The 20,339-nt window shown below is 35.2% G+C and overlaps 1 protein-coding gene across 2 annotated transcripts in view; it reads right to left on the reverse strand.

The window, feature by feature from the left end:
- Window positions 1-20,339, reverse strand: part of LOC114331340 (speckle targeted PIP5K1A-regulated poly(A) polymerase-like) — a 54,634-nt gene that overhangs the window by 16,713 nt on the left and 17,582 nt on the right. For both annotated transcript variants that reach the window (XM_028280880.2, XM_050655848.1), the window contains exons 3-5: window positions 9,294-9,491; window positions 2,041-2,403; window positions 883-1,129 (exon numbers count right to left, since the gene is read on the reverse strand). In XM_028280880.2, the coding sequence (XP_028136681.1) occupies window positions 883-1,129; window positions 2,041-2,403; window positions 9,294-9,491 (808 nt within the window). The remainder of the gene's footprint in view (window positions 1-882; window positions 1,130-2,040; window positions 2,404-9,293; window positions 9,492-20,339) is intronic.

The raw sequence follows: 20,339 nt of genomic DNA on the forward strand, positions 1-20,339 counted from the left end.
CAAAATAAAATGGAATTTGGCGAAGAAGGTACAACTTTGAACTATACGAAATATACCAGGATCCAGATATCATAACATTCATTAAAATAGGACGGCTGCGTTGGATGGGACATGTAGAAAGAATGGAAGAAGGCGAAATACCAAACAAAATATTCAAACAGATGCCAGTAGGAAAAAGAACAAGAGGAAGACCGAAGCTGAGATATTTAGAACAAATAGAAAATTATATAAAAACCTTAAAAATAAAAAACTGGAGGAAAAAAGCACGAAACAGATCAGAGTGGAGAAGAATCCTGGAACAGGCCAAGACCCAGAAAGGGCTGTCGAGCCAATGATGATGATGACTAGAGGAAAACACGAGCCATTCGCTATACCCAACAAATATAAGAGACGACTGATTTAAAGCAGCCGTTATAGAATCTTATGGAGATTGTGTTGATATATTATTAAAAATTACTGAAGAAAAACTAAATGTGTGTGAGACTTACATTAAACTGTATTTGAGCGACGTGATACAATATACCAACAGCAATTTAAAATGGAAGTATTATTTCAGTGAACAACTAGATCTCTTCAAGCCAGATAATATGGATATTTTTTACAAACCAAAAAGTGAAAAAAAAAAAATAGGTGATTATTTATTAGAATTGATCTCTTAACTCTCAGGAGGTAAATTAGACATGTGATAGTCTTGTATTATTTAAAATGTATAGCATGAGCTCTGGTAGTATTAATATTTACAAATTAAATATTTCTTTAAAAAACTTAATTCTTGGAAGAAAAGTTATATTTTTTAAATATAAGGTTCACTTTGCCACACTTACTTTTAATTTATAGTAAGTATAGTAATTTAATGTTTATAGTTATTTAAAAATTACTTACCCTTGAAACAAAAAAATTATCATCATGCACAATGAATAATTTGTAAACAAAGTGTTTGCTCCTGTAAGTTTATGGATTTTAGCCCAATACTTAATGATTATCATCATCTCTTTGATTTTATAGTCCACATCTTGATAGTATCTTATCAAGCGACTATTACACACCCCTAGCATATTCCTTACATTAATGTCACAAGAAGTATTCGTCGGTACATGTACACATTTTAATATAGGGATTTTGGCCTGTCCTGAAAATAAAGTCATAATTTAACACAACGTAGAATGAAGTAAACACTTCTGTTGTATGTAGGTACATATAGTCCGTCCGCTATAACTTTTCCCATGCGGTACGATTATCAAATTAAGTCAAAACAGAAAGTGAAACGTACGCCGATGTGTGTAGTATATAGTATACAGTATACAAAATGTATATACACATCGACGTTCGTTTCAATTTATGTTTCGACTTAATCTGATTGAAAATGAATCGTACCGCATGGGAAAAGTTATAGCGGACGGACTATATATGAATTTCTTCTCATTTTTTTGCAGTCTTGGTCGAACCAGTCGTTTCTTTCTTGGGTTCGGGATATTCCCAATGTGCTTTCGGCTGCTAATTTCAGAGCCTCCTTGCAGTTGTTCCACATTTCCGTGCTTGACTGGTCGACTGCCCTAGTGTGTTCTAGAATTTCTTTTATATGTGACTGGAAGTGTTTCTCGATATTTTCTTTATTTAGCATATGTAAATTATATTTTACTTGTCTAGTGCCTCTTTCTTTCTTCGCATTGGAAATTCTTTGTCGTAACTTGGCCCCTACCATGGTCTGAGTCAATATTTGTGCCTCTGTAACTTCTGACGTCCATTAGGTTTGTAAAGTGCCTTCTGTAAATTATATTATGGTCAATTTGATTTTCAGTATTTCCATTTGGTAGGTATAATATACTCCATTTAATAATACAAGGCAAGGTAGACGGAAGAAGAGGGCCAAGTCGAAGAAGAACGTTTAACGTTCTTCTTCTTTAACTAAGAAGAATGGTTTAACAGACCCTCTGCATCCCTTTTGCGAGCTACCGTCAACAAAACTGCTATAGCCAATTTGATAGCCAACGCTCAACATTCGAGCGCGGCACATGAAGAAGAAGAAATAAACTAACTTACCTATCACAAATAGATTCGTAAATCTATCAGAACGACTTAAAATGCCCTTTAAAATATACAACAACTTCTTTTCATCTGTGTTACCACGTCGTATTCCAGATATGTACACATCTACATCACTGGTCCAAAAATGGAGCCCTGTAATCGAAGATCCAAAAGGGTGAAGTTGGCAACGTGGATAACTATATCTTATTACTTCGTAAAGATCTCTACATATGACTCCGTGTGGAGGTGTAAAGTTATACGATTGATCACCTTGTACGTGAGCAATTAGCGCTGCAACTTGCTCCGATATACCGTCTGTCGTTTTTAAACGCTCCATAAACGGTTGGGACTCCAAAGTTGGCTGTACATTTGCTCTATCTAAAACATACTAGAATTAAAGTTAAATCTAACTATTAAAAAATATTTTGATAACGGCGTCCGAAGTGGAAGTCGAAACGTCAATAAAATCATTTTTGAAGTTAAATTGAGCCTTCTTTCCCACGAATAATACAACAATAAATGCAACAAATAAATAGCTTCAGAACAATATTAAATCAAACTGATAAACGTACATACTGTACAACTATGGACACATATACGAGCCCTAACAACTATATGTTGTTTGACGAATAAAATGCCAATTTACCGAAATTCTTTTCTTTACATTTGTTTTAATGTAAATATGAAATAACAACATTTTTATGATGTATGTAATTATTTCTACGGTTTAATTATATATTTTATGTTGAATACTGTTCAATTAATTGTTTAATAATCGAAAACTACTGACAACTAAATATTGGAACATTTTAAATTTTCCTCGCGTTTTAGCGTGCCTGGCGAGAAACGAGTGAAGTTTTATAAGCTTGGCGGAAAGAAGGCTTTGAAATTAGCTAGTTTGTTGTCAACAATAATTATAACGCGTCATTTGAGTTTGAATAAATTAACAACTGTCAGTTTTATTATCAGTAAAATACAATAATGGCACGCGGAAAACCTACTGATTACTGATCCAAAAGTACGAGAAATTATTATTCATCCGTACCACAAGGGGACAACAATGCGTGAAATTTCCAGTGAATTAACGGTAGCAACAACTACTGTGTTTAATATAATTAAAAAATATGGTGAAACTGCCAGTATTGATGTTCGCGGCAAAAGCTCAGGCCGTCCAAAAGCTGTTTCTCAAAGGAGTGTCAGACATTTAATCAGAATATGTAAGTCGGGAAGAAGAAATACACTACGAGAAGTAACTGCTAGATGGAATAGAGAAACTGGGATGAATGCTTCCAGAGAATGCTGTCGCAAATATATCCACAAAAGCGGTCTTAGTTTTTATAAGGTATGTTTGATAGGTTCTTATTTGCGATATAAATTTTCTATTTTTGAAGTTATACTTGTTTAGGCGCGATTGAGAGTAAAATTTTTCATAAATCTGCGCGCATGCGCACACAGACAGTATGACGTTTAGTTGCTAATCTTTCAAATTATGTATCAGCGCAAATAAGCCATTAAAATAATATATTAGTGTTTTTTAGTACCTAAATGTATTATTTATTATAATTTTTGTGTCTTTGAATTTGTCTTCCTTGGGTGTAAAATAATAAATCTATTTTTATATTTCACTTGTCACCGTTATGTGTAATTATGTATATCCGAAACGTCAATAACACGTGCCTTGATAGCCTGGTTGGTAGAGCATTGGACCAGACATCGAGAGATCGTGAGATAGCGGGTTCAAATCCTGGACGATTCATATTTTTTTTTTTAATTTTTGGCATTGTTAAGTTTTGGTTAATTTTTGGTAATTATTGTTAATTTTTTGTATTGTAACTGTTAAGTATATTTATTTCGTTGAAATTATATAATAGAAGTATAACCTCTTACGTGCGTACAAAGTACACACACATTCTTTTTTTATTTATTTGAATAGGCCAAAGAAAAACCATTGTTGACGGAAGCTCAGAAAAGGAATCGTTATATTTGGGCTAAATATAAACTTTCGTGGACCAAACTTGACTGGGACAAAGTTATCTATAGCGACGAAAGCAAATTTGATGTCTGTGTGGGAGATTACCGAAAGCGTGTGATTAGGGAAAAGACAGAAGCATTCCATAAATATTGTCTCAAAAGGACTATAAAGTTTCCACAGGATATCATGGTGTGGGGTTGTATGTCGGCCAAAGGGGTGGGAACTTTACATTTTATTGAAGGCATAGTAAACGCAGCCAAATATCAAGATATCCTTGAACATTCGTTTTTACCAAGTGCGTTATATCCATCCTGAGATTTTATCTTTCAACAGGACGGAGCCTCATGCCATACGGCTAAATCTACCAAAAAATGGATGGGAGAACATGACATTAAAGTTTTGTCACATCCTTCTAGTAGCCCGGATCTTAATCCAATAGAGACGCTTTGGCACAAAATGAAACAACGCCTAAGAAATAACCCTCAGCGTACTTTGCCACAACTACGTAGTAAATTGCAAGAAATATGGGATAGTTTCACTCCTGAGTTCTGTGAAGGCCTAGTTGATACAATGCCTAATAGAGTTCAGGCTGTTATTCAAGCTAAGGGCGACGTTACGCCTTATTAATTTTTATTTTAATTTGTTAAAAACCGCTTGTTCCAATATTTAGTTATCAGCATTTTTTGATTATCTAACAATTAATTAAATAGTAACCAACATAAAATATATAATTAAATTGTAAAAATAATTCTACACACAAAAAAAGTTGTTAATTGCATATCTACAATTATTAAAAAAATTAAATAAAAGAATTCCGGTAAATTGGCATTTTATTTGTAAAATAACTGCTTGTTCCAACATATATAGTGGAGTCACTAAAGGTTTTCACCTCCGATTTCGTTGAACCTTCATCGATTTTCATGAAAATTGGTGAGTAGTTAGAAGATACTTCAAGGAACAAAGGTGACATGATGCCAACTTGCGCTTTTACTCTGGGGTGGATGCCACCCCTTCTCGGGGGTGAAATTTTTTTTATTTAAAATAATACCAGACATCGATAGAGGGGCAACTTCTAAGCAAAATTTGTTATATAAAGTTATTAACATAAATTAATACTTTTTGAGTTATTAAATATCTAAGATTTTATTTGTTTTTAAAAAAATGCATGTTTTAAAGGTGTTTTTCACATATTAATCAAAAACTATAAGCTTTCGTAAAAAAGCTATAATTACCAAAATTAAAGATAATAAAAAATTTAATACACTCCCCACTTAAAGAACTAAACTAATGTTATTTCAAAGTGAGTTATGGGTAATTGAATATATATTTTTTTCGACGAGTACTCAAATCTAAGTATTCAAGCTTACATAACGGGAACACGATGCATTTTATAGAATATACTTGTTAAGTACTTGTCAAAGTACTTCGGAATACCTATCAAATGAGCTCCAGTATAAGTTAATAGCATCAAAATTAAGCAAGTTATGATGAAAATAAGAGAACGCTTTCGATTTTTTTAGGAAAAAGGAATAATAAAACATACGCCATTTCCACAAAAATTAAAATTTGTAGTAATCCTTACAAGGTTTTTTTTAGGTTAACATAGTTAATGATTTCAACAATTTTTACCGGTTTAGAATGCATATTTTTGAAAAAGAAGATATAATTTAAAAAAATCAGAATTTTTAAAATCATCGTACGTTTCATTTTCTTTTGATAATACTCCAAAAATACTCAATATACGTAAAAAATGATATATAACTAAATTTTAGTTTTTTCAGTTCCAAATACTTTACCCATTTTACTATTTCCGTAGAATAAAAAATAACCGAGATAGAAACGTTTAAAATTTCAATTTTGCTGCGAGAACCATGTAACAGGGGCCATTTAACCTTTTATTTTTAAAAAAGTAAGAGGTTTAAAAGACTAATTTTGACGTTTTTTAATAGCCCTTAGAATCATCTTTTAATTAGTTTTTAGGTGAACCTGATATCTTAAAAACTACCGGAGTTATTTACAAAAAAACCGTAACACTTTTTGGAAATTTTTTTTAAAAGATACGTTTTGAAACATTTTTGGTGCATAAATTTTAATGCTACCAAGTTGTTCGAAGGCTTATTTGATAGATATTTCTATGAGCTTTGACAAATTTTTAATAAGTTTATGTTATAAAATGCATCATTTTCCCGGTATTTAAGCTTGAATAATTAGATTTGGGTACTCGACGAAAGAAATATACATTCAATTACCTATAACTCACTTTTCGTTAACATTGAAAGGTTTTTTCTAGTGAGAAGTTTATTTGATTTTTTATTAGCCTCAATTTTGATAATTATAACTTTTTTGTAAAAACTTATAGTTTTTGAGTTATTTATGAAAAATCGGTTAAAAACATGCATTTTTCTCACGAAAAATTAAAATCTTTCTTCTTCTTCTTCAGGTGCCATCTCCGCTACGGAGGTTGGCAATCATCATAGCTATTTTAATTTTTGAGGCAGTAGCTCTAAATAGTTGTTTCGAGCTGCATCCAAACCACTCTCTCAGGTTCTTCAACCATGAAATTCGTCTTCTTCCGATGCTTCTTCTGCCATCTATCTTTCCCTGCATTATGAGTCGTAGGATGCCATACTTCTCGCCCCGCATCACATGTCCGAGATACTGTAGCTTCTTTTCTTTAATTGTAAGTTCAACTTCCTTTTCTTTACCTATTCTTCTCAGTACTTCATTGTTTGTAACTCTATCTACCCAGGAAACCCTCATAATTTTTCTATAGGTCCACATTTCAAAGGCGTTAAGTCGTCTCATTGTCTCTACATTTAACGTCCATGATTCCACTCCATAGTATAGAACACTGTAGACGTAACATTTTGTTAGGCGTACTTTAAGAGCTAATGTTAAATCTTTGCTACATAGGACCTTTTTCATTTTTATAAAATTAGAACGTGCTTTTTCGATTCTGACTTTTATTTCTGCAGTGTAGTCGTTATTTTCTGTTATAAGTGTTCCTAGGTAAGTGTACTTTTTTACTCTTTCGATCTGCTGGCCCTCTACTATCAAGATTTCGTTAGTATTATGGTTGTTTTTACTAATTTTCATAAACTTCGTCTTTTTGATATTGAGAGAGAGTCCGTACTCCCTACTACACCTTACTATTTTACTCATGAGTCTTTGCAGGTGTTGTAAACTATCGGCTATTATTACTGTATCATCTGCATATCTGATGTTGTTAACTAAGACTCCATTTACTCTTATGCCGACTGTTTCATCTTCCAGAGTTTCTCGCATTACCTCTTCAGAATAAGTGTTAAATAATAGAGGTGATAGTATGCAGCCTTGCCTGACTCCTCTCTTTATTTCCATTTCTTCAGATGTTTCTTTTTCAATTCTTACTATTGCTCGCTGATTGTAATAGAGGTGTGTTATTAGTCTTAAATCTCTTTCATCTAGATTTTTATTTTTTAGGATTTCCACGAGTCGATCATGTTTTACTTTATCAAACGCCTTATTGTAGTCTATAAAACAGACGTAAAGAGGATGGTTAACATCCAAACATCTCTGTGTCAGCACGTTGAAGGAGAATAATGCCTCTCTGGTACCCATGCCATTGCGGAACCCATATTGAGTGTCACTAATATCCAGCTCCAGTTTAGAGTGTATTCTGGCGTGGATAATTTTCAATAGAATTTTCAAGGTATGTGACATTAAGCTTATGGTTCGGTAGTCACTGCATTCTTTTGCATTCACCTTCTTTGGCAAACACACAAAGGCTGATGTCAACATTTCTCTAGGGATGATTCCTGTAGTGTAGATAGCGTTGAACAGTTCTACTATTATGTCCAGGTTTTTCTCGTTGACCAACTTTATCAGCTCGCTAGGCAATTCATCTGGACCAGCAGATTTATTGGTTTTCATAGAGTTTATTGCCTGACTAACCTCTGCTTTGGTTATCTCTGGGCCTACATCTCCCGTTTGGCTATCTACGGATGTACTAGCTTCTCTCTGGTCATGAAATAGTTCCTCGATATACTCTTTCCATCGTCGTAGTTTTCGTTTTGTCTCCATTATAATATTTCCATTTTTGTCGAGCAATATATTTGAGGTTCTTCTATTTCCTATTCCGGCTAGTTCTTTGACTTTTTTATGTAGGTTGAAGTTGTCATATGTGTTTTGCAGTTCTTCTATTTCTTTACATTTTTCAGAGAAGTAGGTTTCTTTAGCCTCCCTAATTTTTCTTCTTATTTGGTTTTGAAGCTGTTTATAGCGGGTCTTATTAATGGTTTTGTTTTTTCTTCTTTCATTCATCAACTCTAGAATTTCCTCCGTCATCCATTCTTCTTTCTTACATTTGGTAGTAGTAAGTACTTTCTTACTTGGTTCTAATATAGAGGTTTTGAAGAATTGCCACTGCTGTTCTACGTTGCAATTATTTCCTGGGTTTCTGTCTAGATTTGTGTTGATTTCGTGTTTCAGATTTTCTTTTGTTTCTTCTGACTTAAGTTTCTGTATGTTAAGTTTATTGTTGTTGCGGCTTTTTTGCGTCTTTTTTAGTTGAAGTTGAAACCTAGCAATAAGAAGACTGTGATCAGAGGATACGTCTGCTCCTGGATATGCCTTTACTGCCTGAATTGAGTTTCGATATCTGTGCTTTATTAGGATGTAGTCAATTTGATTTCTGACAATTTTGTGCTCTTTGTGCTCTTTTTAAAATCTTTGATCTTTAATAACTCTAAAAGTTTTGATTTATTTTAATAACTTTATATAACAAATTTTGCTTATAAGTTGTCCCTCTATCGAATTGTGGGGTTATTTTTAATAAAATAATTTTTACTCCCGAGGAGGGGTGGCATCCACCCCCAGGGTAAAAGCGCAAGTTGGCACCATGTCACCTTTGTTCCTTAAGATATCCTCTAACCACTCACCAATTTTCATGGAAATCGATGGAGGTTCAACGAAATCGGAGGTAATAGCTCATATCCACCTTCAGTGACTGCACTATACTGTCTGTGTGCGCATGCGCGCAGAATTATGAAATTTTATTCTCAATCGCGCCTAAAGAAATATAACCTCAAAAATAGGAGTCAGGAAAAAATGGAGGGTATCATATAAAATTGGAGGGTACCAGAAAATACTGGAAGGTCAGAAAAGATTGGAAGGAGATACGATAAAATAGGAGGATGTCACAAACAATTTAGTGCAGTGACTGTGAAGGCAATAGATTGTATTCCCCGTCGGCATCACATGAAGACTGGCAAAATCACTAGAATTTGAGTAAAATTTAAAACAGAAAAATAGTAACCTTGGGGTGACGATTCTCTTTCCTTAACAAACAATTTTTCGCCATTAACAAAATGCTGAGTTAACCTTAATATTTTCTCTACAGATTTTTGTTCAGCATATTCCACCATCAAAAAATTCTTACGGCAAATCCAAACTATAGTTCCAAACCTTGAAAAGTATGAGAGTAAAAGATCGGATCTGCATGAACTGGAAAACCCTAAAAATAAAAGAAACAGGTCTGTTTTGCATACAATATTTCTAAATGTATTTTAGAAAACTATATACTATTAACGCCTGGTTGCAACAACAGATCTTAAACTTGCGGCCACTGATGCTGGCCACTCACTTGCGGATATCTAAGAGGCCGGGTGACTGACAGGCCGTTAACTGCAGGCCCTAATCACCACATACACTGGTATTTATCAATCACACGCTTGCCTGTGGAATATGGAATTTTAAATCAAAGTTGTGTATTTCATGTCTTCAAAACTGCTAAAAACCTTAAAGGTATAGGCACAAAATGTCGCCTGTCAAAATGTTTTTCGAATCCTGAGAAAACTAATCAGTATTTTTGAAAAATTTAAACGCATAATGAAAGATTGCTTTATTACCGAGGGCCGAAAGTCCCTTAGAATAACCAAACAGTTTCTTTTGAATGAGATATTTGAAATTAAAAGTCACACTAAATTTTCTCTTTTTTTTCACCCCTGTAACTGATTAAAATAAACATTATAGAAGTTTTCAGGGACTTTCTGCCCTCGGTAATAGGGTAATCTTTCATTCTGCGTTTAAATTTTTCAAAAATACTTATTAGTTTTCTCAGGATTCGAAAAAAATGAATACCTTTAAAACACATGGAACATTTTGAGGGGTGACATTTTGCGCCTATGCCCTTAATGTTCCAATTAGTCTTTCTTCCGCAGTAATGGCACTTATCATTCTAGTATTTTGTTTTGTAATTAAAGGTGTCACTAATTTCAGTAGTTTTTTATAACATGTTTCATCCATTCGTTTGGGTTTCTAGCACAATTATTAATCCTTTTTTCGCGAGAGGGACATGCACATCTCGTCGATAACTGAACTGTGTTGGTAAGAGTTGCTATTGCCTACATATCTTTAACTGAAGGAAATGGTCGTCGGATAACGAACTGATTCTCGTGTGTGTCAGTTTTCGATAACGGCCTTCAGTTGTGGCCTGCATGCCACGGCCTTGTCGATATCCTTAAGTGAGTGGCCAGCATAAAGCAGGCCACGCACCGAATCGGCATAGAGCGATCGGCTCGGCTAAGAGTAATCGGCAGATTTTACTATGCATGTAAATAAATGACCCACCGCGCACCGCTTAAGAACGTTCGACTGTCGAGCGGTGCGCGGTGTGTCATTTATTTACATGCATAGCAAAATCTGCCGATTGCTCTTAGCCGAGCCGATCGCTCTATACTCTATGCCGATTCGGTGCGTGTGAACCTTAAGACGTGCCTTAAGCTAAGCTTACGAAACATACCAAACAATATGCATTAACAGATATTAAGCTATAGGCAAGCCGCACACCAACGAAACATGAAACGTAAAACACGTTTCATGAAAATTAAACACGGCTAAACAAATCTTGAAGTCCGCCTACCAATGAAACGAGTGTGATTCATGCTCATAACAAAGTTTTTATTTTCGGAAAGTTTCATAAATGGCCGGACGTCTGTTTGTTTAGCAGTGTTTTATTTCCATGAAACGTGATTTACGTTTCATGTTTCTTTGGTGTGCGGCCTGCCTAAGACGTGCTTACGAAACATACGCGTTGCACCATCGAGTCTTAGATCAATTTTCAGGTTGCCACAATGGATTGCCACCTGAATTGCGACTTACAACTTTTTCTTTAAGACGTGCTTAGATAAGAATCGAAAATTATGGTACAACGTAAGTGATAATTAAGGCAGCCTTATCTATAAGCTGAGCTGGGCTAAGCTGGAGCCGTAAGATTTGTTGATGCAACCAAGCATAAATATTTTCGAAAACTTCAAAAATCCATAACTCAAGCCATGATTATTTCTAAAGGGTGATTAATTTAGTTTAGAGGTACCTACTTTTTTGGTGAGGATTTATTGGGAGATCGTGCATGAATGGTATCACCTTAAGTTGCTTTCTCATTCAGTATTCTTTGACATTTCATCCTAGAAAGACTTAACTCGGCACAACGTCTAGAAATTATTTAGCTGTATTACGAAAATAGGCGTTCAATGAGGAATGTGTTTCGTGTGCTTAGAGCAAAAAAAATAAAGCACTCATGTGAGTGCCGACAGAAGTGAAAACTTCTTATAGTATCTAAATTACGAACTCAATGCTTTTTCCCCATCCAAAAAGAAGTGCTATACCTATAATATATACGCGTTGCATACGTTCTATGGTATTTATGTATACATAATATATATACGTACGAAATTTAGTTCGGCAAAGTGATGACGGTCGCAAACACACTACTTTTTCCCTATCTAAAAAGTGCAAAACGTCCCTAAAAAAGTTTTCACTTTACAAATGTATTTCGTCGAAGCAATGACGGTCGCTAGTTTAATACTTTTTCCCCGTCTAAAAAGTGCACAACGTCCCTAAAGAAGTTTTCATTTCAAAAATTTATTTCGTCGAAGCAATGACGGTCGCGAGGACGGTCGCTAATTCAATACTTGTTCTCCATCTAAAAAGAGCACGACGTCTCTAAAGAAGTTTTCACTTCAAAAATTTATTTCGTTAACGTAATGACGGTCGCTAATTTAATACTTTTTCCCCATCGAAAAAGTGCAAAACGTCCCTAAAGCAGTTCTCACTTCAAAAATTAGTTTGTCGAAGTAATGACGGTCGCGATGACGGTCGCTAATTCAATACTTTTCCCCATCTAAAAAGGGCACAACGTCCCTAAAGAAGTTTTCACTTCAAAAATTTATTTTCGTCGAAGCAATGACGGTCGCTAATTCAATATTTGTCTCCATGTAAAAAGAGCACGAAGTGTCTAAAGAAGTTTTCACTTCAAAAATTTATTTCGTTAAAGCAATGACGGTCGCTAATTTAATACTTTTTCCACATCGAATAAGTGCAAAACGTCCCTAAAGCAGTTCTCACTTCAAAAATTAGTTCGTCGAAGCAATGACGGTCGCGATGACGGTCGCTAATTCAATACTTTTTCCCCATATAAAAAGGGCACAACGTCCCTAAAGAAGTTTTCACTTCAAAAATTTATTTTCGTCGAAGCAAAGACGGTCGCTAATTTAATACTTTTTCTCCATCTAAAAAGTGCACAACGTCCCTAAAGAAGTTTTCACTTCAAAAATTTATTTTCGTCGAAGCAATGACGGTCGGTAATTCAATACTTTTTCTCCATCTAAAAAGTGCACAACGTCCCTAAAGAAGTTTTCACTTCAAAAATTTATTTTCGTCGAAGCAATGACGGTCGGTAATTCAATACTTTTTCTCCATCTAAAAAGTGCACAACGTCCCTAAAGAAGTTTTCATTTCAAAAATTTATTTCGTCGAAGCAATGACGGTCGCGAGGACGGTCGCTAATTAAATACTTTTTCTCCATCTAAAAAGTGCACAACGTCCCTAAAGAAGTTTTCACTTCAAAAATTTATTTTCGTCGAAGCAAAGACGGTCGGTAATTCAATACTTTTTCTCCATCTAAAAAGTGCACAACGTCCCTAAAGAAGTTTTCACTTCAAAAATTTATTTTCGTCGAAGCAATGACGGTCGGTAATTCAATACTTTTTCTCCATCTAAAAAGTGCACAACGTCCCTAAAGAAGTTTTCACTTCAAAAATTTATTTTCGTCGAAGCAATGACGGTCGGTAATTCAATACTTTTTCTCCATCTAAAAAGTGCACAACGTCCCTAAAGAAGTTTTCATTTCAAAAATTTATTTCGTCGAAGCAATGACGGTCGCTAATTAAATACTTTTTCTCCATCTAAAAAGAACGACGTCTCTAAAGAAGTTTTCACTTCAAAAATTTATTTCGTCAAAGCAATGAGGGTCGCAAATTTAACTTTTTTTCCCCATCGAAAAAGTGCAAAACGTCCCTAAAGCAGTTTTCACTTCAAAAATTAGTTTGTCGAAGCAATGAAGGTCGCGATGACGGTCGCTAATTCAATAGTTTTTCCCCATCTAAAAAGTGCACAACGTTTCTACAGTAGTTTTCACTTCAAAAATTTATTTCGCCGAAGCGATGACGGTGGCTAATTCGATACTTTTTCCCATCTAAAAAGTGCACAACGTCCCTAAAGAAGTTTTCAGTTCAATAACATTACTATTATTATACGCAGATTATAATAATATACGTACAAAATTTATTTGGTCGAAGCGATGACGGTCGCGATAACATGACGGTCGCGAAATAAATCCTTTTTCCCCATCCTAAAATAGGTTTTACATTTAGTTTAAATTTAAATACTTCTATACAATTTATATAAACCTACACATAATATACCTATATATTATGTACAACATTTATTTCGTCGAAGCGATGACGGTCCCGATGATGGTCGCGAAATCAATCCTTTTTCCCCATGCTAAAATAGGTTTTACATTTATTTTAAATTTAAATACCTCTACACAATTTATATAAACATGCACATAATATATAACATAATCGGCGATGGTCGCAATGACGGTCGCGAATTCAATGCTTTTTCCCCTATCCAAAAATCGCACAACGTCCCTAAAAAAGTTTTCAGTTCAAAAATATATATACGTACAAAATTTATTTCGCCAAAGTGATGAAGGTCGCGATGAAGGTCGCCAAATCAATCCTTGTTGTTTATTTGGGTTTATATGACTGCGGACACTAAATCCATTCGCCAAAATCAATCCTTTTTCACCATCCAAAAATAGGATTTACATTTATTTTAAATTTAAATACTTCTACACAATTTATATACAGTGCTAGTCAAAAGTCCGTACCCCCCCTCGTATCTTTTGAACGGTTATACCAATAATTGTGAAATTTTGAGGGAGGAAATAAACAGACGTAGGCTTCTTAACTAGTTATGACAGGTGACGTAATAGTGACAGATGACTTTACAGCGCCACTGTGACAGATAATTTTAAATGGGACCTTATAGCAAGTGACACCTCGTTTGAAAGGTATTGCAAATGCCTATTCAGTCATACTAATTTTGTTTAAGTTTAAGCTAATTTTGATGAATAAATGAAATAAATATAAAATTGTAGCTTTGCATTTAATTAATAAAAATTCAAAATTCCGCCTATGAATACTTGTCAAAAAGGTTGACGTTGACGTAAAAACTACTAGAGAATTGAAAAACGTCAACTCTTTTGACAAAAAACCCATAGGCGGACATTTGAATTTTTATTAATTAAATGCGAAACTACAATATTATATTTATTTAATTTATTCACCAAAATCAAAATCAACTTAAACCCAAAAAAATTAGTATGACTGAATAAAAATTTTGAATACCTTTCAAACGAGGTATCACTTGCCATAAGGTCCCATTTAAAATTATCGGTCACAGTGGCTCTGTAACGTCATCTGTCACTATTACGTCACCTGTCATGACTAGTTAAGAAGCTTACGTCCGTTTATTTCCTCCCTCCAAATTTCACTATTATAGGTATAACCGTTCAATAGATACGAGGGGGGGTACGGACTTTTGACTAGCACTGTATACATATATTATTATAATATATGTATCCGTACAATAATTATTTCGCCGAAGCGATGACGGTCGCGATGACGGTCGCCAAATCAATCCTTTTTCCCCATCCAAAAATAGGTTTTACATTTATTTTAAATTTAAATACTTCTACACAATTTATACACAGATACATTATAATATATGTATACAAACGTACAATATTTATTTCGCCGAAGCGATGACGGTCGAACACAAATAGGTTTTACATTTATTTTAAATACTTTACACAATTTATACATATACATACATATTTATAATATATACGTACAATATATATCGCAATGACGGTCAAATGACGGTCAAATCAAATGGGCAATATCAAATGACGGTCGCGAATTCAATGCTTTTACCCCATCCAAAAAGTGCGATGACGGTCGCCATGAAGGTCGCGAATTCAATGCTTTTACCCCATCCAAAAAAAGCGATGACGGTCGCAATGACGGTCGCGAATTCAACGCTTTTACCTCATCCAAAAAGTGCACAACGTCCCTAAGGAAGTTTTCACTTTAAAAATGTTTTCCGATGAGGCCCGTTTTTGGCTTAATGAGGACGCGAATAAAGAAAATGCCCGTATTTGGGTTGATGAGTAGAGACCGACCGATTAATCGGCTTCGGCATCAGCTTCGGCCACCTTCGGCCAATATTTAAACCTTAGGCCAAAACTCGGCTTCGGCCAACACGAAGCCGAAGGTTTCGCCAAAGGTGGAATAATAAAATGCTCCGAGTATGCTATACTATATACATAATCTCTAAACAATATGTTTCGGTGAGCCTTTGATAATTTGAATAATATTTACACCGCATTTTACACCATAATAAACTAAAACGTTTTACAAAGTTTCAGGTAGTAGGTAGGATATAACTTTTAACAATAGGCCACGATGTCTCAAAGATCTTAATTTGAATATTTCTCACGTAGTAAAATTCTGAGAAAGTATAATAATTTTGTTGTATTTGTTAAAACACAAGATTACTGGTGTTTTGACTAACTAAATATTAATGGCAAAACATCGACCATCGAGTATCCCTACTATGAATGCAAATATTTAGTCACCTTCGGTTTCGGCTTCGGCCGAAGGTATCCTACAGGCCGAACTTCGGCATCGGATTCGGCCAAAAAATCACATTCGGTCGGTCTCTATTGATGAGCAACCCAAAAAGGTTCCAGAGTTGCAAATACATTCAGAAAAAAACACTGTTTGGTGTGGTTTATGGGCCGGTGTCATCGTCGGTCTATGTCTTGGACCGGCCAGAATGTTACTGTGAATGGAGACCATTATCGCGCCATGATAACGGACTATTTGGTACCAGAAATTGAAGTTCGTAGTTTAAGTGACATTTGGTTCCAAAAATATGGCGTCAACTGCCATACATCCCGTGAAAGCATGGCTTTACTGAGAAAACGGTTCGGTGAGCAATTTATTTCACGCTTCGGGCCAGTGACTTGGCCGCCTATATCCTGTGATACACGCCTAGTCGTTTTCCTCTGGGGCTACCTCAAGTCCAAAGTCTACATGAATAAACCAGCTACGATTGAGGCATTGGAGGCCAGTATTACTCGAGTCATTGGTCAAATACCAATCGAAAAGCTCGAACGCGTCATCGAGAATTAGACCTTCAGAATGGAGAGTTTTAACCGCAGTCATGGTCAACATTTGAAAGAAATTATCTTTAAGAGGAAACAGTAGCGATCAACAGGTAGCCAAAACGCGTTCCAAGATTGCGGCTATAATTTTGAATATTTTTTCGAGATATTTGGCACACGTATTCGTAATATAATAAAGAATGGCGGTACAGAGCCCAATTTGAAAAATATATTAATATGTGAAAATGACTCCGTAATTAAATACAATATTAAAAAAACGAGCCTGTACCGCCATTAAGAAGAACAATAAAATACACTTTCTTCAAATAAACTTTTTTATCCGATGCCTAGATTTTGTGTCATTTTGGAACTACTAAAATTTTTTATTTCATTAGTAGTTCCAAAATGACACAAAATCTAGGCATCGGATAAAAAAGTTTATTTGAAGAAAGTGTATTTTTTTGTTCTTCTTAATGGCGGTACAGGCTCGTTTTTTTAATATTGTATTTAATTACAGAGTAATTTCCACATATTAATATATTTTTTAAATTGGGCTCTGTACCGCCATTCTTTATTATATTACGAATACGTGTGCCAAATATCTCGAAAAAATATTCAAAATTATAGCCGCAATCTTGGAACGCGTTTTGGCTACCTGTTGATCGCTACTGTATCACCTTAAGAAGTAATTGTAAAGAATGGTTCTTTTTTACGACAATAAGATTTTCAAATAAAATTAATTTTTTTCATTGTCTTTTCTTTTTTAAAGTACCTCTAAATGAACCGCCCTTTAGTTCTTCAATTTTTTGGTTTGTTCAGAGATCTCCTTATATAAAATATCTGATAATAATAATATCGTATGGCATTTTTGCTTAATATCGTATGGTAATTTTTGCCGGGGAGATCCTTTCGGACAGTTCCGGCGCCATTTACATCTTTAACCCTATTTTAAGTAACTAGTGCCGATGTACACTAGCCCAGGGGGATCGACGGCTTAACGTGCTCTCCAAGGCACGGTGAGACCGCTCGTGTCATTATTGGAAATGAAAATGGTTTGTCTTTGGCAGGGCTCGAACTCACGTGCACTGGCGTATGAGGCCAGCGATTATGCCGTAACTCCACACGGCCGCTCACAATATCTGATGATTTCTAATAAGAATGAAACTACATAGTAAGATTGTTTAAGGCACTCTCTGAACAAATTGAAATATAATACATCTCTTGTTTTCATTTTACGACAACATTCTTTTGTATTTGTTTTACTCCTACCTGAGTACAGTTTATCCCAAACCCTTCTTTCAGTGCGTCATAGTTTGTCGAATTCGCTCTAACGCATTAAGCTCGAAGTGACAGAAAAAAACGTACGTCCGTGATTATTATACATAGAACTACGAAAATTATGTATTCGTTGTAGGGTATATCCATAATAAAGAGACTTACAGGTGTATAATTGGTTGACAATTAAAATACCCTAAATAGATAACCATGATGAAATACCAGCAGAACTATATAAGGTAGGTGGCGACCACCTAGCAAGTCACATCCACGCGCTCATCAGAGACGTATGGCAAGAAGAGAAAATACCCGACGACTGGAAGAAAAGTATAGTATGCCCGATCTATAAAAAAGGAGACAAACTCCAGTGCAAAAACTACCGTGGAATCTCTCTACTATGTACAGCATATAAAGTCCTCACGTATATTATAAACCAGCGGCTCCAACCACTAGCAGAAAATATTATTGGAGAGTATCAGACGGGCTTCCGACGGGGAAGATCGACACTGGATCAAATATTCACAGTAAAACAGATCTTGAGCAAAGCATGGGAACACGATGTTGATGTTCACAACGTGTTTGTAGACTTCAAACAGGCATACGACTCAGTCAAAAGGAACAAACTATACTATATATTGGCTGAATTGGCAATACCACACAAGTTAATAAGACTCATTAAAGCCACAATGGATGAAACTCAGGCATGTGTACGAATACAAAACCACCGGACAGACTTTTTTAACATTTCGCAGGGACTAAAACAGGGAGATGGGCTGGCCCCAACATTGTTTAACCTGGCACTGGAGTATGCGGTTAGGCAAATGCAAACTGGACAAGGAAATCTACTGACCAACCAAACGGTTCAACTGGCCGCTTATGCTGATGATATTAATATTATGAGTAGAACATCAACAGGAGCACAGGAAACATATGCATAGTTAAAAACACAAACAAAAATGCTATGTCTGGAAATTCTATCTATCAATCGGTTTTAAAACGTCTTGCGACGTTGTCCGATGCCTAATTTCCATGACACTCTATCATCCCATTGGCCCTCTCTAAGATCTCTTGCGCTCATCGCCTTCGTTACTCCCTCTCTCCAAGATTTCTTGGGTCTTCCTCTCTTTCTGCGGTTTGGTGGTACCCATTGCATAATTATTTTAGGGAGTCTTGAGTTATCGTGATTATTATACATGGAAATGGATGTCTGGAAATTAACACAGAAAAAACAAAAATAATGACTCAGACGAGAAGAAATATAGTCCCAGAAAACATTATACATGAAGATGACATTGAAACGGTTGAAAAGTTTACATAACTGGGAGTAGAAATATATGCCGACGGATCAGAAGATGGAGAAATACGGAAGAGAATAACGCAGGCAAACAGAGCTTATTTTGCCCTCTTCCATATATTTCGGTCTAAAAGTGTCCACCGAAATACAAAGATGAGAATCTATTAAACCTTAATTCGACCAATAACATGCTATGGCAGTGAAGCCTGGGTGCTGAAAGAAACATTCAAAAACAAACTCGACACATTCGAAAGGAAAGTACTTAGGAGAATACTAGGACCTGTGAGGGAAAACGGAATCTTCAGAAGTCGATACAACAACGAGCTTTATCAACTTTATAAGGAAACGCCCCTGTCAGACTTCATTAGATTACAAAGATTGCAATGGGCCGGACATATGATAAGAATCGGAAGAGGATGGGCTACCAAAAAGAGTACTGAATGCTAGAATGTAGGGAAAGAGACCGGTTGGAAAGCCACGAAAGCGCTGGGAAGTCACAGTAAACAGCGACGCACAAGCCCTTTTAGGAGTCCGTGTATGGAGAAGAGCAGCCACAGACAGGCAAGGGTGGAGGCAAAAAATAAAGGAGGCCAAGGCTCAATTTGGGCTGTAGTGCCGTAGAAGAAGAAGAAATAGATAACCAATCCATGGTGCGAATAAAGATAATTTGAAACAAAAGCAATTTATCGTGACATTATTTTTACAATGTTAACGGATAAAATGACAAATGTAATTCTAGGTTAGAAATTTGTCAATGTATAAATATTTTATGTCATTGGTATATTCAGACATTGTATAGTGGAATTGTATTTTATGTTTATTTATTTTTTTCCTTAAAATATTTTAAAATTAATATTCTGACAAATATTTATATAAATATTGATATTTATATAAACCTAAAAATAAATATTCTGACAACTGTCAGATTTGACTAAAATGTCATGCAGTGATTCGCGACATTCTTAAAATCTTATGACGTCAAAATTAATGACGCACTGAAAAAAGGGTTTGGGGTAAACTGTATCGAGACCTACTTTTCGTTGGAATTTTGCCTCGTTGGGTAGACAGGTAATGAGAGGCAATCTTAGATCTCCCATTGATCTTCTTTCATTTCATCAAACATGTTTATGGTTTGCAAATAATAGAAACCAAGAAGGCGTAACCAGAAAATAGGTCTCATTAAAAGTTTATAAAACTTTGAATTGTTGTAAGCA

This window comes from Diabrotica virgifera, chromosome 1 (genome assembly GCF_917563875.1).
Source record: "Diabrotica virgifera virgifera chromosome 1, PGI_DIABVI_V3a".
NCBI lineage: Eukaryota > Metazoa > Arthropoda > Insecta > Coleoptera > Chrysomelidae > Diabrotica > Diabrotica virgifera.